The following is a 22,440-nucleotide window of genomic DNA, read 5'->3' on the forward strand; positions in this document are numbered from 1 at the left end:
GTCTAAAGAAGACATGGGTTAGTTAAAAAAAAAAAAAGACAATAATGGGAAGGAAAGAAGAAAAGCATATCAAATTGGCCTTGCAGGAGCCTCTACATAATCTGTGTTCTGAGGAAATACGAGTTTCTCAGTGAGTTAAGAAGGATTTGGAGCTGGGGAAAATGACCCTCTGTTTCTCATCTGTCCAAGCAAACGACTACACAAGGTGGAGGAAAGCTTCCTACACGAGCCCATTGGAGATCCAGTCAGTCCAGATAGAGACAGGGGTGTGTTGAAATGGAATCATCTTGGAAGGTCAAATTTTCAAAGTCATGACATACAAAACAGCATTGCTAGTTGCTAGGATTAATGTTGGGATCTCCCCAAACATGAACCTTTGGTTAAACAGATGAGCATTAATCAGTCCTAAGCTGAGAAAGAAGGCTTGGTTTGCAGAAAGTGGACTAGATGGAGACCTACAATTTCAAAAGCATGAGCCCATGCACACATGTGCGTACGCATTACAACATTTACCTTCAAATCACATCTCCACGAGACGTTTCAAAACACTCCTTTTATTCTTCCATCCTTTACTGGTAACAGTTCTTGAACATACTGGTCTCGGGATTATCAGGAACTATCGGGAATGGTCAAATAAATGGACAAGATATATTTTAATACCAATAAGTGCAAGGGGTCCAGTTGCCTGATGACCCACCTGTGGCCTGTTCAGCCCTCCAGAGCGGACCTCAGGTGCAGGCAGAAATCCAGGTAAAAGTTGCCCAATGTTGTGACCATGGATTTAGTTATTTAAGCCCAGAGTCTTACCGTGCTTCCTGAGGCTAAATTCTTCGAGCACCTCCTTTATCATGTTATTTGGGAGCAGTTTTTATCACCCTTTTTCCATTTTTAAAGGTATAGGATGTGTTTCTGGTAAAATTTTGAACAGTAACATCTCTGTTGCCTCTTGCTATTCTTGACGGATACATTTTATGTTGAAAGAATTTTGCCTTCTGTAATGCATCTCCTTTGAGGGTAGCTTTACGTGGTCCAGGAACAAAGCTATGCAATGAAAGAAGAGAAACACCATAGAAGATGAATAACATTTCAGCTGTAACAGACTCTATATTAACCTGTCTTCCTAAATAATCATGCACCCTTGCCTTGTCGCATCCTTCCTTCAGGGTGAGTTTATAAAGATGATTCGATTGGGGGTTTACACTGAACAGGTATATCGGAAGCTGATGAATACGATTATCTTGTCACAGTATTTTATGCAGAAGTATAATTTTAACAGCAGAGTTTCTTCATGGAGTGTATTCCACCCAGAACTTCATCTGGCTGGCTTCTGCTTACATTTTTGCTAAGTGGTACCTCCTTAGAGACCATCCCAGTCACGCAGCATGAATGCTCTTATTTTTTCCCTAGCACTTATCACTGTCTGAATTTTTATTGGCTTGTAAACTTCTTTGTGATCTGCTCCCCACTCTTCCACCATCCCAGACAGATAATGTCATGAGACCATCATGTCTGGTCACCATAGTAACCCCAGAACCTGGGGGCATGCTTAGCACACGGTAGATATAAGTGTGTGGTTAGTGAAAGCATGAATGAAGGCCCCTCTTCCCTCCCTCCCTTCCTGTCGTGCATCCATCCAAATATTTATGCTCTGTGGAAGGCACTGTGCTAGGTACAGTGAGGGGAGCAGAAATAGCACCCAGTCCGGCAGGCACACAAGGCGTTTGGTTGGGAGTCAAGAGTAACCCAACAACAAAGGGGAGCTGGGGTCAGACTCTGGGAGGCCTTGAGTGCCAGACTGACAATCAGGGCATCGGAAGCCAAGTGCTGACAAGAAGTCCTAGCCTGTCCAATCCAACTGTCTGTGCTGGTGGAAGTGTCCTATGATCTGCACTGGCCAGCCTGGCAGCCACTGGCCACATGTGGCCACTTGAAATGTGGTTCCTGTGACCAAGGAGCTGAATTTTTAGTTTCATTCCGCTGAAAGCTAGCGGCTGCTGTAGTGCAGAACCACAGGAGGGCAGCCGGCCTGGGGCAGAAGTTAAGAAGCCATGCGGAGCCTGGCACGTAAGCTCTTCATAAACATTTTTAGAACAAGTAAGTGGGAGCCTGGTGGCATAAGAGAAACTATCCGAATTGCAGTCACGGGCAGAGTCACAAGAACTCCACAATGTGGAGAGCAGGAGGACAGCGGCATATCCACCACAGGCACCACACCATCCTTTGCTTCGCATCTGGATTTCTCTGCTTTATCCAGCGGCAAGTCTCATCTGTCTCACAGTCACATCACTATTTAGAAAACGAGTAAGTAGAGGAGGTAACAATTTATTTTGCTTTCCCTTTTCTCTGTCTCTCTGTCTCACACTCACCACATATTCTTTCGTCTGTAATGAGACGTGGGGGTGAGGGAGACAGAAGCCTACCACTCACGTCACAGGGAGCCTGAGGCCTCCACGCCCTGTGTGCTGTGTGTCTGGGCTTCCGCCAGCGCTGTCAGGGACGCACTGCATTGATCAACACCCTCCTCCCCGTCACCAAGAGCAGCAGCCACGGCTGAGCGCCAGGGCAAAGACAACCTCCTCACACCTTCTCCCGTTCCGCTCTTTATATGTTCTCATTAATTTCCAGACTGAGTATCGTGAACTCAGATCCTCCAAAGTCGGATGCACAAACCACGGCCCCAGCAGTCGTGAGGGGACCCCCTTCCAGGTGTGGAACGCACTGTTTCCATGGCTTGAGTTTATCTTACCTATACTGCTCTCCCCCTTCACCCTCACTCTTTCCTTTGCACTGGATCCTCTTTATAGTAAATTTACTTATCTTTTCATCTTCCTCCCTCTTGGTGAAGAAAAATTGTTAAATTGGTAACACTTCTATAGCATCGAGTTGCTATTTTTTCCCCTCAGATATTTTTATTCTTAAAAGGGTTGCGCACGATGAACACCGTATCTCTGAATTTCCACCTTTTCCACTGTGTCATCCCTGGAGTGTGTGTTGGATAGGCATTTGATAAGAATCTTTGATTACTCTGGGAATCATACAGACTTTCTGCTTCTCTTTCTCCCATTCTATATTGTTCAGATACTTCTTTGCTGATGGGTAATTTCAACAACATGTAGTCAATGTAGAGAAACAGGAATGAAATACTGTCCATTCATTTTGCAACGTGTGCCTAGCTCCAGTAAAACGTGTGGAAAGAAAGATGTGGCAACTGGGTAGAATGTGGTGGGTTGTCCTGATGGTAGATTTCAGTCCTCTGTGATCACAGACTCATTCAGCTGTGCAGACAACCAGGAGTCAGCCAAGCTGCATTTATTAGTTAACTGGATGCACTGGAGTGGAAAATGCAGACAAGATTGCTTTCATTTTGAGAATTCTTATCTTAATACACATTTCTGTGTGTCTGGAAAACACACTTTGGAAAGCAGCATTACAACAGATGCACACTCACATGGCACTGGTGACTGTGTCCATTTCTACAATTCAGCTGTTCCGGTTCTGACCCGTCATCACTTTCAAGCCTGGCACGAGTGCTTGCCTGCCTGTATGAATAGGCTTTCGGTCTTTCATTGTCTCTGAGTGGATCTAAGTGTTAACACAGAGGCTGCCCTGAAATCTCTCCTTCATGGGCATCTGACTCTTGCTTGTGGTTGGGTTCAGTGTCTTTTTTTCTTTTTTCCCACCAGAGAAGAAGAAGCTTTTACCTGTATTCTTCAGAATCGGACAGCAGAATGATCTAATTCTCATGCAAGTCTTCCTTGTGGCCAGGCCGCTTGCCTCCAGGCATTCTCATCTCCCTCAATCCTGTACACCCAGTTCTGCCTCCCTTCTGCTGAAGGGCTCAGGAAGGCAGTTTCAGAAGCAGCTGTGTGGCTTGTTACCTTGTATTATGGTCTTTGGTTACTTAGAGAATGGCCGGGAGTCCTGATCTAACACATGGTCGGGAGCGCCGATGGCCGTGTGGGTTTCATGCCTCAGCATTTCCTGACATTTCACCATTCCAGGTATGTGGGAGAAGCCAAGCCTCCCACATATCTTAGGGCAATGTGCAGAGGCAGGAAGAAACAGAGTGGGGCTGGTTTTCAAAAACGTCTTTGATTTGTACAGGTTGGCTCCGGCACCTGCCTTGCAATTATCTATAATACGTGGAGCCTGATGCACACGCAGATTTGAAGCCCCTTCCCACACTGCCAGACACCTGCAGCAGGGGGAGCCCTCTGCCTCCTGGACAGACCGTGCAGGCCTGTTGCCACCTGACTTCAGAAGCATTTGCTGCTGGACAGTTCCCCTGCCTCCCAGCAAGTCTGGGCAGCTCCTTGGAGCTTCTGGAGCTGGGTTTCTGCATGGAGGTGGGGGGGGGGGGGGGGCTTGGCCCCCATCATCACGCAGGAGTGCACACAGTGCACAGCAGGAGAAGCCACCCTGTCAGAGGCATCTGTCTAGGTGTAATTCTTAAGGGCTGGGGCACTCTGATTTCAGTCAGATGTGGGGCACACATGCGTGTGTTAGTACAGCATGATTTACACTGAAACAAACAACAACCAAAAAACACCACTCTCCTAACTACTTGATTTCAATTATTTTAAATTATAAAATAAGTAATTTCATACATGCAAAGGATATGATATATATGTATATTATTATTTTAAAATTAACTTTTGCCTTCACTGCTGATACATTTTTTTAATTAAGATATTTTAAAAACTAAATTCTAGTCTTATTCCATTCTTTGGGTATATTTTACTTTTTTCTATAACATCATTTAAAAATATTTGTTTATTTTTTAAATTAAAAAACAGTTTTTACATCTTCAAAAAAATTAGGTACAAGAGTGTAAAGCAATTATATTCCAATAAAGAGCTTAAAAAAATTGAAGTATAGTTAATTTACAGTGTTGTGTTAGTTTTTTTAATTGTATTTTTTATTGAAGTATTTTTAAAATTTCAGTATTTTTTTTCTTTTACATCTTAAGAGCAATGTTTAGCTCATTAGCTTTTCGAGTTTAAAAAATTTCCCTAACATACTATGGGAAACAGTATGGAGTTTCCTCAAAAAATTAAAAACAGAACTGCCATGGGATCTGGCAATCCCAGTTCTGGGTATTTGCCTGAAGCAAAGTAAAGCACTAATTTGAAAAGATACATGCACCCCTCTGTTCATCGCAGAGAAATTTACAATAGCCAAGATATGGAAGCAACCTATGTACCCATCGACAGACGAATGGATAAAGGAGATGTGGTAGTTATACATAACGGAATACTACTCAGCCACAAAAAAGAATGAAATAATGCCATTTGTCATATGGATGGACCTAGAGGGTACTATGCTAAGTGAAATATGTCAGACAAACACTGTATGATTTCACTTATATGTGAAATCTAGAAAGAAAACAAAACCCCCAGAAACAGATTTCTCAGTACAGAGAACAAAGTGGTGGTTGCTAGAGAGGAGGGGGTGGGGGTGGTGGGCTAAACAGGTGAGCGGATTAAGAGGCACAAACTTCCAGTTATAAGATAAATAAGTCACTGGGGGTGAAATACACAGAACAGGGAATATAGTCAGTAATAGGGTAACAATTTTAAATGGTGACAAATGGTAACTAGACTTATCACGGTGACCATCTAGTAAAGCTGACTCACAACGTTCTACATGTGAAAGTAATGTAACAGTGTATGCCAATTTAAAAAGTTTCCCTAACATAAGAGATAAAACTATAAACTTTCCTAAAATATGGACTCTGAAGCATCCCACAAGTTTTGGCATATAATATTTTGATTATTATACAGTTTGTTTCCATTATGATTTTTGTCTTAGTTATTTAGAAATGTGATTTTGATTTAAAAATGTATGGGCTTTAAAAATATTGTTTGTATTAATTTCTAACTTAATTGCATAGTGATCAGTTTGGACTGTATGAAGCCAGTTCTCCAAGATTTGTTGACACACGCTTTATAGGTTAAAAACGGCACAGTGAACACCTGTACACTCTCCACCCTTATGCAACAGTCATTAATGTTCTGGGTGTTCAGAATCAGAAGAATGTCTCATTTTTCTGTGCAAGATTCTATACGAGTCTATTAGATCAAGTTTGTTATGACTGAATCTTTATATTTTTAATTTTTGTCTGCTTGACCTATGTATTCAAACTGATACGGTGAAATCTCCAACTCTGATGATATTTTAATGGCAATTTCTTTTTCAATTTCCACTTTGTATATTTCAACATTTTTTATGACCTTCTTACAGATTTAGGATTGTTGTATCTTCTTCATGAATTACACATCTTTATCATCATGTACTAACCCTCTTTATCTCTACAAGATGGTTTTGTTTAAAAGCAAATTTTATAGGACTTACTTCACTTAGAAACTAACACAACATTGTAAATCAACTATACTTCAATAAAATAAAAATTTTTTAAAAAGATTTTATCTGAAATTAATACAGCTATGCCGTTTTTCTTTTTAAAATATTTGCCTGTTACACTTTTTTTCCAGAATTTTACTTTCAACTTTTCTGTGTCCTTATTTTGTATTGTCTCTTGAAAAGAGTTATAGCTGGATTTTATTTTGTTTTCTTAAATCCATCACTCGCTAACTGTAACTGGCATGCTTAGTCTGTACATTTTTATTATGATTAATAACATATAGAAGTGGATTGGGTTCTGCTGTCTTACTTTGCGCCTATTTCTTGTCCTTTTTTTCCTTTCTTGATTTTTTATTTTAAAAATATGTTGTTTGTTTTTATTCCATTTTCCCTCACTACATTTTGGGTAGTTAGCTACTTTTTTTTTTTTTTCATGTGTGCCCCCCACATTTTAACGTATATTTAAAAGAGTCTTCGATAGCCTAAGCGCAGCCCAACAATACAGGGTCCTAGAGCCCTTTAACTCCATTCACTTCCCCAGGGCTTTTATATTATTGCCTCTATTTTCAGTGCTGTCTTTTTACCCCTTAAAGCTCAAGGCTTCATTTTGTAATAACAGAAGATAATTTTATGGTTCAATGTCTTTTCTCATGTTTAAATAACTAATGTGTATTAACACTTATATTTATAGTCTTAGTACAACTTGTTTTTTTCTGTTAGAACCACCAAGAGCCAAATTTTTATCTTCACAGTTTTGTTAACAAGTACAGCTTTTGGTAACCCTACAGATTTGATATTACTACTGCTTAAAGGGCTTCCCTTGTGGCACAGTGGTTAAGAATCCGCCTGCCAATGCAGGGGACACCGGTTCAAGCCCTGAACTGGGAAGATCCCACATGCTGTGGAGCAGCTAAGTCCGTGCACCACAACTACTGAAGCCCACATGCCTAGAGCCCCTGCTCTGCAGCAAGAGAAGCCACCGCAGTGAGAAGCCCACACACCGCAATAAAGAGTAGCCCCTGCTCTCCACAACCAGAGAAAGCCCAGGCGCAGCAACAAAGACCCAACGCAGCCAAAAATAAATAAGTAAATAACATTATATAAAAAAATACAACACATTTAGATTTACCTAATTTTTTTGGGGGGGGGTGCTGCTTGTATATGTATACACGCACACACACACACTTTACTTCCTTTTAGGAAACCATCTAAAAGTAGGTTGCAGCCACCATGCGCGTTAGTCTTAAATACTTCAGCATACCTCTCTCAAGAGCAAAGACATTCTCTTATACAAACATGATACTATTACCACACATAAAGAAATGCACATGAATCAACAATATTATCCAACATATTGTTCATACTCAAATTTCCCCAATTATCCCCCAAATGTCCTTAATATAAGATTTTTTTTTCTAATCTAGGATCCAATCGAGGTTCATACCATTACATTTGCCTGTTATGTCTCTGTAGTTTCTCCAGTTCTGGGATAGTACCTCACATCCCTCTGCTGTTCATGACATTGAAACCTGGGAAGAATACAGGTTGACTGTTCTGAAGAAGATCCCACTTATTCTCGAACTGCCCAGTGGTTGTCTCGTTATTAGGCTTGGGTCAAACATCTCCAGCCAGAATCCCACATGGGTGATAGTGTATCTCTACCTGCCTCCCCTCAGGAGACACATGGTGTCAGATCCTGGTCACAGTTTAAAGGCACATTTCCCTCTCTGAAACTAATAAATATATGAGGGGTTCCGTGGGAATATAAATAGCCTGCCCCCCAACAAATTGTCACCCACTGGTTTCAGGAGTCCTTGATCCTTGTCTGACTCAGTTATTATATTAGGGATTACAAATTGGTAATTTTCTAATTCTACCACTTTTTCCATATTTATTAGCTAGCATACTTCTATTAAAAAAGAACGTTTCCTCTCCTCCTCTCTTTTTGGGTCTCTAGATAGACTTGTGGACTTTTAAAATTCAGTGTTGAAATCCATTACCATCATGATTCTTTCTGATGTTCAAATTGTTCAAAATTGGACCTTTCAAGACAGCTCCTTTGTCCTTTGGATATGACACTGTTAGTTTTTGCTACTTTCTTGCTTTCTGGCATAACAAATGTTCCAGGCTCACATTGTACTTTCCCCATTACAACCTAGGATTCGATATTTCTCCAAGAAAGCCTGGTTCCTTTTAGTGGGGAATGATACTTAGAAGCCAAGATCTGGTTAGTAGGTACGCTCATTGCCACCGGCATGTCCTGTTGGTTGTTTTAGTTCAACAATTAGATTTTCTATTTTAAAAAACTCTGATTGTTTTCAGGTCAATCTGGTCATTTTTTATTATCTCTTGTTACCGCAAATTATATTTTATTATCATGACAGCTTTTGTCCAGAGAGGACAGAGGAAGAGGGATAAAAGAAGGAGGAGGAAGAGGGGGGCACATTCACTTATCAAGTAATACCATGCAGGTAATACCTTCGCAACTGGCGTGGGGGCTGCTGCAGATTTGTAGAGTTGAGTCTGTTGCACTTTGTTTTGATGTTTATTGGTGGATATTTGTTGATTGCACCTAGGGAGAAGAAAATCTGTGAGGGAACTCATTCACAGCAATTAACATGACAGCAACCTTCTCTGCGTGCAAAGTGTCACTTCACTGTTTTCAACATCCATCAAAGGAAGACACCAACTAAGGTGGCCATATGAAATGAAAGCAGATTTCTCAGGGGAGTCTCTAAAATTGGGTTTAGAAACTGCATGACCGTCAGATTTACAGGTGGAAAATTCAACTTCCTTTTCAATAAGATGCCCTTGGCTGCTAAAGTCCATCCAACATTAGGGGAGAAATCATGAGCCCATCCTAACAGTCTGGCCTCTGACATGAACTAAGTAGAATACTTTTTACTTGCTCCTTTGGAATATCAAAGTGTGAAGGGAAAAGGATGCTCCCTTTATGGTCTCTGTATCATTAACAACAACAGTAACCACAGTGCCATCTTGGGTTTAATTCATTATGATTCATTTCATTTGAAGTATATTAATTTTTCATAATATCAAAGCATGCCTCTTCACACACCATTTAAACATTAAAGGGCCATTTTTGATGAGAAACTTTTAAAAACGCATTATTTATTTCCTTGAAGCATTAATTTAATTGTGTGTTAAACATGGTTAAATCTCTTCCTGGTGGTCCCAGATCATCATAAGTAACAAGCTGGCCCTGGGCAGTGATGCAGCACCATCTCCTGAGCTGCTGTGGTAGATTGGGCTGTGTGTTTCTAGACTGAATGGCCGAGACTGTGATGCTTCCTTTGTGTATATCTGATTTTTAATTACCTGTCTTAACTCTAAGGTTGTTAGTCAGTAGTTTTGCATAGAAAATATGTCGATTATGATGTGAACTGTGTCTGATAGCCAATTCTGTCACAGCAGTGTGATAAACAAGAGTCACTTAGAGAGGGAGCTGGACTGGGATGCCCAGGAGGGCGGGGACCACATCTGTTTTGGTCTCTCCTTGGTACCCCACACCTCAACAGCGAGTGGCTCAGAGGTAGGTACCTAATATATGAATGTGAATGTTGAAGGGGTGAGCGTGGGTCCAGGGGCCTGCTATTGAACGGAGCATGTACGATTGAATGTGATTATGTCATTTCAACTTTCTGTACTTTTACAGCTATAGTTTAAAGATTGGAGAACTCTAGATACTTCAGTTTTAGAAAAGTGGTATATAACTGTGTCATGGCTATAGCTTTTCATAAGCACTTTACATTTTTCTCACCTATAAGTAATTCTGAAAGCAGCTCTTCCCCTTTCCCTGGTGGTGGTGGTGGTGTCATTCATCTAATTGTACAGCTTGACTAGTTACCATGAAACACCACTAAGAATTTTGCTGAGCTGCGGAAGGAAATTCCATCTCATCTTCCTTTCAACTTTTTGCCTCATAAAGAGTGTTTCTTTACAAGCATCTCAGAGTCTTTCAAGGTGTTCTTTTGTTTTACCCTTAAAAATGCTTTGTGATTTCTTGTTCAGAATGACCCCTTGGCCTTCATTTAATTTTCCCCTCATTTTTTCCAGCTCCTCTTTCTGGATCCCATTCCAGAACCCATGCACACAAATTTCATTCTAGGAGCTACTGCTCCTATATCAGTGTTTCTCAAACCATGATGTACATATGAACCACACGGGGATCTTGTAGATTCTGGAAAAAAATGTCTGGGGCGGGGGCCTGAGATTCTGCATTTTTCACAAGCTCCCAGGTGATGCTGGGATGTTGGTTCTAGACTCACACCCAGAGTAGCAGAGGGCCAGAGGACATGATATTAGCCCCACCGACCATTTCCCAAGGCTCCTCAGACCTCACTGACTCTGACTCGTCAGTGTCTTTGCAGGCTTAACTGGTCTCATTGTGAATGTCAGTGACAAGTTTGAGACACGGTCAGAATTTTCCTTAAGCTACATGGGGTGCCCTTCAGCCTGTGTGTTCACTTTCCTTTATCTGTACTCCAAAAGTAAATTCACCACAAAAACGATCAGAAATCTGATAGCGCTTTTCTTCAACCTCCAGAGGCATATCAGGACATGGCCTCTCTTAGGCCATCCTGTTGCATTCAAAATGAATTACATACTTTCAAGGCAAGCTCACTCCAAGAAATACGGCTCATGTTTCTTTTTTATGGACACCAGTTACACTAATTCCTGGCCTGATATAAATTGATTAACAAAGTTGATAAAGTTTTGCAAGGATGTATCTTTCATTCTGACAGGTAAAATGGGATCTCCTAATACTTCAAACTCTGCCTTTGGAACTTGTAAAAGCAAAGCCAAGGATTGCTGAATTTTTCTTTGACTCTCTCTTTAGGGGTATTAACTGGTCAAACTTTCCATCAAAGGACAGTGTGGTAATGTTACATGGAAAAGGTTTCTACTTTGTAGCTAATGTCCCGGCCGTGACTTCACACTCCCGGACTAGGCTGCTCCAGGCAGACAGATGTGCGAGCAGCTGCTTGTTATGTTTGCTTCTCCATAGTAACCACAAGCATAAAAAGATGAGAAAATTCAGTGCTTAGAAATCAGAGGCTTCCTCCCTCCACCATCCACCATTACATGTTTTCCTTGCTGACCCTGCAGTGCCCTTGAAGACTGAGGTTTCTAAGAATCTGTGTCAACTCATCAAGCCTTCTTCAGGGAGAGCAAGAATACTCTTAATGTGCAAGAAAGAACAGAGTTTATGACTTACGCCTGACTGAGCTTATGAAGGCCTTCACAAACTTCACACCATATCTGTGGTCAGGCTTATGAATGCGGCCAAGCTGGACCAAGTGGTGATCCAAAGGGTAGCTGGCTAGATCTTCCAGTTCTTGGTCATTCCAAGAAGGGCCAAAGGAAAACACAAATAAGGCATAACCTTGACACTTGGCTCTCCAGGACTCTTTCTTTAAGGTTTCCCTATCCAAGTGACTGGTTTCCCCAGCAGATATCACAAAAATTACTTTATTTCTTCTCAGATTGGGCGTACTCAAGAAGACATTGTCCAGAGTCCACTGTAAGGCATGGCCAATAAATGCGTCTCCATTTAGCTGCTGAACTTCTTCCACATGCCTCTTCATGAGGCGTTTACTCTTGTAGGTGGTAAGGTTGAATTCACTTCTAACAGGACTCCTCTGAGTGTTGGGTAGGAAGTGGGGGGGAGCGTGGTTTATTAGGGCCACCCGGTCTCCAGTGACAGAGGTCTCAGGTTCTGCGGTGATTTCGAAGTGATCTAACAGTGCTCCCAGGAAGCCTCTTATGTCTTCAAATTCTGCACTTCCCACGTGCCGGGAGCCATCCAAAAGGAAAGCAGCGTCCATGTAAGATTGCACAGGGGGTGGTCTGAGTTGATCACAAGAAGCATCGGGTTTGCATACATCTGCAGACCAAAAGTCACTTAGGGTTACTAAACAGAGACAGACAGAAAAGGAAGAGAGCATCTCAAACATTTCGACATTTGGAAGCTGCATAATCTTTGATGCTAAAATAGTAACTAAATGATGTTGAGGTCAGCAATAGGAAGGTTTCCTAGTATGTGGTTTGCCTCTTGATCCCCAAAGTCCAGATTTTATGCCCACCCCGTGTCTTAAGCACCATTCTCTAATGCTATCTGACTTTTCAAAATTAGGATGCTTTCAACGGAAGTTTCATCTTGGCTGTGCTTTAAGTTTATAAAGATTGAAGTGGACAATTCATCCGGTGCCTGTACGAGTATATACTGTATCGTGACTTAAAAACTAATGATCTCTCTAATTGACAATATACAGGTTAAACCAATGGCCCCTGTCATTCCTCACACACTGCTTTACTATGAAAAGGAATCTGCTTTAAAAGTAAGAGTGAAAAAAAGCAATGCATCTTTTATTTCAATTTAAATAAAGGTTTATAACTCAAAGTCAGTCTATGTAGAGACATTAAGGACAAAGCTGCCACTCAGGTTTTATGTCCAGAGTGCCCATTGGTTGAATTCTCAGTATGTGTTTATTAAATAAATGAATATAAATACTGCATGATAATGGGCTTTCATAAAATATGAGGTCATTTTAATAAATGTGCATATCTCATTTAAAGAAAAGAAGATGTAGTGATAAAAACAGAGTGCATTTTATTGAATCTGACCACAGTGAACATTCAGAGGAATAAAAAAAACTTGGAAATGAAAGGATCTTAGAGGTGACCTAATCTTCTAATTTTACTGAAGAGTCTGAGGACAGGAGAATAAAATCATCTTGCCAAAGGAGACACCAGCATTTTTAGAAGGGTCTGCATATGAAGTCAGTGTTGTATTGTTTGAGGCAAGGCCACATGGTACAGCAGAGGGGAGGCCCCTTGGCCTGAGAGCCAGGATGCCTGGGTTCTGGCCTCGCTGTCCGCAGCAACAAACATGCTGTGTCCCCCCCTCCAAGCCACCACTGGGCCTCAATTCTGCACAATTGGGTGGTTGGATTAGATTCACCCAGAGAGCCCTTTAAGGGCTGATATCCTGCAAGCCTAGATTTTCAATAACAGTTGATAGTTAAGGATGAGAATTAAAGAGAATTTTCTCTTTAAAAACTAAAGAGACATGGAAAAAACACAGATGTGGACAGCCAGTACTTAGATATGGGCCTGGCCGTGAAGAAAAGCTATTAGATGACAGGTTAATGACCAGAGTGCAGATCCTTAGGGAATGGAGCAAATTTCAGAACTTCAGTCTAGCTCACAGACTCAATAAAGATATAAGCTCTGAACAAGTTACGATTCCCTTCTTGAACTGCAATAAAATTTGATGAGGCTGTTTAATGGTCAGATGACAGCACGGTCAACGGCGTGCAAGGCGGCTTCCAAAATCAGGGACAGCAGCCTGCCCATTTGCTCAATTTTGTGGTGTTTCTTAATTGCAGGAAACAACAGCCAAAATACCTTCCATTATATGCCTCAGAGACAAAACAAGGGTTTAAGCCAAGAAATAGAGCCAAATCTATCCCCAGACACACATGGGCAACTTCTGACCACGCATCATACCAGCACATGCATCACAGATGTGTCTGAACGCACAGCTGAGAACCTGAGGGGAATGCACCTGCCCACCGTGCGGTGAGCTCTTCGGGGTGGGGGAGAGACTGATCAGAGGGCAGCAGAGGGGAAGACAGAAGGAAGAGAGGGTTATCAGGAGAAATCCCACTTCTCCCTTGGAGTTGCCACCTCCCTATGAAGTCACTCATCTGACCAGCACGAGCATCTCATTGACACACATGGAGAAGGAGAGGAATTAAGCATTTTCTTCAAGGCCAGATACAGAGTTTCAGGAAACAGCATAACGGGATCTGTGTTTCTCATAAACTGCAGGTGTCTTAAAGCCAGCTTTCTTGGGTTTGATCTGGCTGTGAGGGAACTATTTCATCTCATCTGTAAAATGGAGCTGATAACCTTTCAAATGTTTTAGGGTGATTATGGGGATCGAATGAAACAATGAGAAGAGTGCCTGGAACACAATAAACCCAATAACCTAAGTATAGTATCATCATCATGACCATCAGTGTTACATAAAGCAATTAGGACAGCACGTGACTTGTAATGAATGTCTGATAACCATAAGCTATCACACCTACCACTAACCTCACTGGCTCCCAGTCTCTTTGTAATTATTAGAACGTTCAAATTATTAGAACACTCAAACACAGATCTGTCCAGTTCTCCAGCTGGACCTGTAGATTGTGTATAAAATACAACCACAGACAAACCAGCATTGCAAATCTTTCTCATGCCTAACATTTGGGAGTCTGAGAAAGCCTCTTTCCAGTGAGAAATGCATGAATTTCTGCTAACTTCTGCTCCCACTGTAAAGCACTTTGGGGTCGTGAACATTTGAGATTTAGAAAACTCATTAGTATACTTTACAGCATGAAAAAGTTGGCAATGGGACGGGCTTAGTTTTTCTAAAAACGATTCCTGTTTCCTAGAAGCTGCACGAGCTGAGAGGCTCCATCCGTGGAGGAGGCTGTGTGGCGAGGTGAGCCCGGAGCCCCAGGGAGAACCTCCCAAGGCCACCAGCGTCCCTGCTGCCAAGTTCCAGCCGCTCCTGCCAACGGTGACTACTCACTGCACCGCTCAACAAGCCTGATCAAGTTACGTTCTCCCTGTGGGTCTCACCGTAGCAGAAAGTGCACCGCTGGAGTCCCTCTAGTGCTGGCGCAGAGTCAGTCCCGGGTGGAACCACGATGACTTGGAATGTGCCAGTGTTGTCAATCTGCAAGAAGCAGAAGCAAGAGAAAGAAGAGCTTCACAGGTGGGGCTGCAGGAACCACCAAGGATGGTCCAGAGAGCTGAGATCTGCAGAGAACAATGGGGCCCCCTCCCTCTAAGAGGGTCCCAGGGAGGCTGAAGTGCAGAGGGCCTAAGAGCACTGTCTGGGTTTAACCCACAACTCTTCCTTTAGCTGGATGATGAGTGGCTTTGCCTCTGTTTCCTCATCTGTGAACAGAACAGTCATGCTACTCCCTAAGAGGGCTACTGTGGGCACTAAATGAGTTCACAAAGCACTTACTGGTACCAGGTAGGTGCCACGTGGGTCATCAGAGACCACAAAGCACTTCCACTCACAGCCCAGTGAGTTCGTTCTTAAGTTCATCACCCCCATTTTACAGATGAGGAAATTGAGGCACAGAGAAAGGTTAAAGGACTGATCAAAAGACACTGGACATGGAAGCCATTTAAGGCAAAGAACTAGAGACACCCCTCCTCCCAAGTCCCAGACAAGTGTGTGAAATCACCGATGTGCTTTAGAACTGGCTTTGAGTTCCCACCATGAACAACCAGGCATTGACCCTGACTTTGAAGTGCATACCCAGACTCATGTCCAGGCAGCATTCCTCTGAACAACTTCCCATGCTTTCCAATTTGGCCCTATTATCAGTAACTTCCCTGAGGAACCTGAGGCTGGAGAGAGGCAGACAATGTAGAGGGTCCAAACAGTGAAGAATAATCAGCGTGTCCCTTAACTGACTCAGAGATCATCGACCGCTGAAAGAGTATTGTGGGTGAGATCCTACCCAATGCCTCGGAGGTGCGTCACACAACACTTAGTTTCCCCTGTGAACCCAGCCAGCTTACTCCCCTCTTCCTCAGGGAGGTTTCTTTCCCACACTTTATCCACGATGTAGGACTCAGGCAGCTGTGCTGACGTGGGGCGACTCCATCCTTCTCAGTAGAGGGGACTGCACCGGGGATGGACACCTGAGCTGACCCCGAGTTTAGAACTGGGTCCCGAGGGCGGTGCGTCTCCCCACGTTAGTGGTGAGCAGGGACAGGGCTGCAGGCTGGGCATCCTCTGTCTTGTTCACTGGGGAGCAAAGGACATGGAAGCGGGGGTGTGCGGGTTTCCTGGGGTTATCTCTGTTTCTGCCCATCTTTTATTCCCCTGTGTATGAGATGGGGAACTCAATGCTCCCCTGAATTCCTCCCTGGAAGACCACTGTGTTTGCCTTCCTAAGCCATCTGGGTTAGAGGGGGAGGCTCCAAGGGAGTAAGTGGTAACTGAAATTTTAGCTGCATTTCTAGGCACACATGTATAGAAAGTATGGCGTCTGAAGACTGAGAGGGAAGAAACAGTGAACGTGAGCATCAAGCGTGGTGTAAGAGAAGAGAGAAAAAGAAAAGACCCTGTGATGAAATTCCACATATAAGCGAATTTTAAACAATGGTATAAACGAGCTTATTTACAAAACAGAAACAGAGTTACAGATGTGGAAAACAAAGTTATGGTTACCAAGGGGGAGAAGGGTAGGAGGGATAAATTGGGAGGTTGGGATTGACATACACACACGACTACATATAAAATAAACAACAAGGACCTACTGTATAGCACAGGGAACTCTACTCAGTATTCTGTAATGACCTATACAGGAAAAGGATCTAAAAAAGGGTGGAGATTATATATATATCTATATTTCTATATCTCTATATCTATCTATCTCTATCTCTATCTAACTATATCTATCTATCATCTATCTATCTATCATCTATCTGATTCACTTTGCTGTACACCTGAAACTAACACAACATTATAAAGCAACTATACTCCAATAGAAATTAATTAAAAAAAGACCCTGTGATGGTCAGGTGGCAGAAAAGTGGTGGGGACATACATGGGGACATTTTGTAAATGGGGACCTGGAAACACAGAGTCTTGACTCTTGTCCACCAGAAGGCACAATTAGTCTGAATTATTAATGGCTGTTAATAGGTGTCTGGGCAATATTTCTAGTGACCCATGGCATCGCTTCACCTGGACTGTGATGAGGGACCAGGAGACCAAATCCAGGAGCATGGATCAGCCATCTGATAGGAGCAAAGTAATTTCTTATTGCCAACTATCAGGGTCTGGGGAAAAACATCACAGAAGGCTGGAGCTAGAAGAAACCTTAGAAGCCAATCCCACCACTTCAGAGATGAGGCAGTGAGCCCGGGGGTGGGGTGTGGGGGGGGTGGAATACAGATGCCTGCCATTTAAACTTTGCTCTCCCCACGTAAGACTTACCTCTCACCCTCTGCCTGAGCTGCCTGCCTGTGGTTTTGTATCAGGGGGTTCTACCTCGATTTGGAACAGTGTTCTCACCATGTCACCTGGAGACTGCTGCCCTCTGGTCACTAGTTTGCGTTCTGCATGTCTGCAATGTGGCAACGTCCATCCTTCTGGCAGTGGTACTTATTGACAATTAGGCTTCACATTCACCCGTGTATCAACACGTTGGCGTCGACCTGAAGCCACACTTTCTATTCATTGATTCTAGCGTGTTTTTGTCTTTAACTGGGAGAGACCTCGGGGGTCTGTGCTCTCCACTTCCCCTCCTCCAAGCAAGCTCCTAATCAATAAAGTTCAGCAGAGGTGGTTTTAGAGATCACTCATCCTACCCTGCATCATTGGAGCAACTATAGTTAGCTTATTACAGAAAAATTCCCGCAGCTGAATGTGGGTTGGGGATTTAAAATAAAAGGGTCCTATGGTACATTTTTCTTAGTGCTCACTTTCCTGTGGATTCAAAAACACACCAGCTTGGGTGATCCACAGATGGGTGATGTGAGCCTTCAGAAAATGGTTCTGATGACACCCTGCTCTTTCTTTTCTCAACATCATGGGGTTCCGTAAATTCGTGCATTCAAGAAAAGATACCATAAATGCTCTGTGTAATCTTCTTTCTTCAGACACTTCTCTATTAACAAAGGAAATCCTTTTAAAAAATAGAAAGGCTGGGTGCTCAGAGTGCTAAAGTTCCCCACTAACCCTCTCTCCCTCCCAATTTCAGCTCTGTCTTGTCACTAGAATAGTCTGTAATGTCAACGATTACACCTAATGTTTCTCTCATTTGCAACACCAAACAGCAGAGTAAAGGAAAGAAAATAAGGCTAGCTTAAAAGGACACAGTTCTTATAAGTATATTAGAAAGGGAGACCCACCCTACATTAGAATTCTTCTCGTGAATTTATTTTAATTCTTTAAATAAAATTTCACCAGAGGTGATTGCCCAACAAACTTAAAGGAAAAATCCCAGGGACAAAATAAAGCTGAGATTGAGGTTTTTCCAATTAAAAACGGCCTTCCATTCAGAAGGATGAGCAGCTCATCACTCAGCTTCAGACCATCATGAAACATTTCCAAGATGGTGATCACACAACCCGTTTGCTCGGAAACATAGGGAAATGAGCCCATCTTGTCAGAGCAGCTGCTTCGGAGACCTGCACACATGTCTACACAGGTTCCACATTTCATTTGGATTCTACTGAACCCTCAGACAAATCAAGATGTAGAAAAGTCACAGTGGTTATGAAACGAACGAGGGGGTTTGTAATATGGCCTCCAAATAAAAATTTATTGTGTCATTAAAATTTTGAGCTCTGTTCTTAAAATACTAATAAATGACAATTTAAGTGCAAGCGAAGAGAATGGATAGAAGAAAGAAACAGAAGTGAAATGGAGAAGTAATAACATTATCTCTCCTCTGCAATGTCAAGTATTGGGTTTTCATCAATTTGCTTTGAGCCCTTCCAGACAACCCTGCACAGCTCTATCCTCTAACAGGTGAGGTCTTTCGGTTTTCTACTTACTCTTGTGTCCTCAGAGCCTAGGATGACACTGGCTTATATGAGCTGCTGGATGAATGAATCTTGAGAGCATCTGTTGTGAGATTCACCTGTTGTGAGATTCATCTGTTGGATGAATGCCCCTTGAGACCAATTCTAACTTCTGTCTGCATTTCTAACTCTTTTTCTACCCAAGGGATGTTGGGGTCAATACTGCTCTGATCTGTGAGGGTCATTGTCAAGAATTTGAACTTTCATTGGTGCTCTTGAGATAAACTCATTCAAGCAAGGAACAAGGAGTCTCTAGGTGATGTGGGTAGAATCTCTAAGTGGGATTGTTAACACTCCAAAGCTTAAAAGAAAAACTCAACAAAATATACTTTCTTAAGTTATATGCTATCTATGCACATACCTTTGAGTGGGTAGGTGGAATTGTGTCTGTTTAAATTTGTATAAGTACCATCAATTATTTGCATCAGGATATTAAGTTGTCTTCTGTTTTGTGAGTAAATAAAGCCAAAGGACAATGGGGTCCCAATAAACAGAGGGAATTAGGAGGACTCTGGGTGTCACCAAATCCACTTAGAGTTTTTGGGCTGCTGCCTCTCACAGCACCTTCATTGGCATAGGCTGTGCCCGTCTTCTCACTTATGTGCACTTCCTTTCCTGAGCCTTATACGTCAGCCTGCTCATCTGCACGGTTCCTGGCTCAATGATGTTAACAGCAGTTTCAGTTCCTTTACAACCCAGACTTTAATATTGTTAAACAGATTTTAGTTCACCATCAAGAAACTTGATAACAATAATAATTAAAGCAAGAGCCACAGTTCTTGAGTGTTTGCTATGTCTTAGGCACTGGTGCACAGAGTTACATCATTTCATCTTCACACCAGTTCTAGGAAACAAGCACTGCTTTCCACGTCTTACAGAGGAGTACTATACTTCAATTCTGGTTTGCTTAGTTTAGCACTTTCACAGAGAATGAGGGAGATGGAGAGGGTCTCAGAAAGGCCACTTAATCCTAGTTCTCCAGGAAAGATAGAAGTCACCCTTGCCAGGTGAGTGACCGCCCCTACCAAAGGCCTTCAGAGAAAGGTGGTGCCTTGGCCACCGCCATTTAGTCATCTGGCCCATGACAATGTAACTCAATCTTGCCTTCAGAATGTTCTTTCTCAAATCTAAACTGGAATTTACCTCTGCTATGACTCCTAGTTTCTCTAATAAAAGATTTCACTAACTTGGAGTTGGCTGGCTAGTTTTCTCCAGTAATGATCCTCCACATACCGGAAGGCAGTGATTCAGTCACTTCTCACTTTCCTTTCTCTACATGAAATAATTTTCAAACACTTGTCCTTCTGGTTCAGGTTGCATTTTCCAACACCCTTTGCAGCTGGCTGGGGTCCCTCCTCATGGCTTCCCCATGAATGGAGAACAAAATCAGCATGTTGGGTGGACACAGATGACCAGGAGGACAGTCTTCCAGGGCCAGCAGATGTTTTGTAAGGAACTCCTGCCACTGAGGCTCTACTGTTAGGGTGTTTTAAAGGTCTCTGTGATCCCAGGTGGTTTATTTAGAAATGCTACCTTGTAAGATTTTAACCTTCAACGTAAGAAGCTATAACTGGAATGGCTTTTCCTTTATAAAGTGTGAATATTCACATGATTGGTGAAGTTATAAAGTCAGTCCATTGGTTTCCATCATATGGTGGTGACCACTACCCTGGCCACATCAGTGACATCCATGAATATTTACTGGCTGGCCAGATTTAGTATCTTTTCACCCAGAGCCAACTCAGAGAGCCCTTGGAGAAGCACTAGGATAGAGGCCTGGGTTCAAGCCCAGAGGTTGCCACTTGCGAGCCGTGTGAACCTGGGCGTAGGGTCCACTTCACACTCGGTGTTCTCATCCATACAATGGGAATAACAGTGACTCCCATCTCATACACACTGCTTGCACGAGCTAAACAGGATGTGATGCATGTCAAGGGCTTGGCATGTTCCTGGTACCTAGTAATAAACACTTAGTGTAGCCTTGGTGCTTTCCTGTAAACATCCCTGAACACAGGCAAAAAGAGAGAGAAGAGTTATGAGGTAGGTTGTCCTTACCATAAAGGAGCGCCGGACAGCTGGCACTTGGCTGAAGGCGACCACCACCGGGATAATGTCCAGGGCGGTGAACTCCAGGCTGGCTGTTGTGATGGTCTGGGCATCTGTGGATGGGCCACCGCTGAAGAACGTGACGATTCTTCTGGTGTGAGACCCCGGGAGCATCCGCTTGAACACGTTCCTGGAAACAAATCTCATGGCCCTCCCGAGGTCCCTGCTGGCCGTGGACCGCTCGTAAGGGAGGGCCTCGATCTCTCTGAGGAGTCTGTCCTTCCTGTACACGTCGGAGAAGCGGATGAGGAGCCTGGCGTGGGAGTCGTAGCCGAGCACGGCCACGCGTGCACCCGCCGGGCAGTGGTTCTCCCGGATCCGGAGGCCGCCCAGCAGGGAGGACATCATCTCCTTCATCCGCACAAACTCTGGCTCTGTGATGCCCCGGGACTGGTCCAGGACGAACACCAGCTCTGTGGGATGCACCGGGCACTGCGGGGCTCCTAAAAGGCCAGAACATACGCCTTACCAACAGCACCGTCACTTAAAAAACAAACAAACAAACAAACAAACAAAAAACAAAAACGATGCGTACACAGAAGGTGAAGTAATTTTAGATGTTAAATATTAAAATAGGGAAACACTAAATCATTGAATATTAGTAACTTAAATAGTAAAACAAACACTTAAATATTTAAATCTTGAATAATTAAAATGGTATTCTAAAAACTGACTTTGCTCTTTTAAATAAAGCAAAAGATGAACTCATTTATGAAACAGAAACACTCACAGACATAGAAAACAAATTTATGGTTACCAAAGGGGAAAGGGGTTGGGGATAAATTAGGAGTTTGGAATTAGCAGATACACAGTATTACGAGGGTGAGTCAAAAGTTATCCGCACTCTGACTGTACAATTTGTTTTAATTAACTTTTAGAAAAGACAAATACATCATTTTTCAACACAATCTCCTTGCTTTTCGATACACTTTGTCCATCTGTCAACAAGCTTTCCTATTTCCTCATTAAAAAATGTTTTAGAATGAGCTGCAAGCCACGAATGCACCACTATCTTCACTTCTTCATCAGAAGTGACTCTTCGTCCTAGTGGGGCTGCTTTCAGGTGACCAAACAGGTGAAAGTCAGATGGAGCAAGATCAGGACTACAGGGAGGATGCTTTAACACCTCAAAATGAAGTTTTTGCAAAGTGTTGACAGTGTGGGCAGAAGTGTGCGATTGTGCACACCCTCAGACCACAAAAAATGAATCACTGCATGCTGCTCTTCTTTCAAGCAACTCACAAGTGGGGCTCGCATCGCAGTTACAGATGGACTGATGTAGCACGTTCACACCTGCACAGCAGTGACTGGGGAGACAGTAGCCTTGAACGGAAA

At 42.8% G+C, this 22,440-nt stretch overlaps 1 protein-coding gene across 1 annotated transcript in view; it reads right to left on the reverse strand.

Moving 5' to 3' along the window:
* Positions 1–555: 555 nt before the first annotated feature.
* COL6A6 (collagen type VI alpha 6 chain) overlaps positions 556–22,440 on the reverse strand; it is a 109,035-nt gene continuing 87,150 nt past the window's right edge. The window contains exons 32-36 of the mRNA XM_057739843.1: positions 21,055–21,548; positions 15,022–15,118; positions 11,600–12,268; positions 8,842–8,935; positions 556–1,041 (exon numbers count right to left, since the gene is read on the reverse strand). Of these exons, the coding sequence (XP_057595826.1) occupies positions 852–1,041; positions 8,842–8,935; positions 11,600–12,268; positions 15,022–15,118; positions 21,055–21,548 (1,544 nt within the window). The 3' untranslated portion in view covers positions 556–851. The remainder of the gene's footprint in view (positions 1,042–8,841; positions 8,936–11,599; positions 12,269–15,021; positions 15,119–21,054; positions 21,549–22,440) is intronic.

Source organism: Hippopotamus amphibius, chromosome 6 (genome assembly GCF_030028045.1).
Source record: "Hippopotamus amphibius kiboko isolate mHipAmp2 chromosome 6, mHipAmp2.hap2, whole genome shotgun sequence".
NCBI classification, from domain to species: Eukaryota; Metazoa; Chordata; class Mammalia; order Artiodactyla; family Hippopotamidae; genus Hippopotamus; species Hippopotamus amphibius.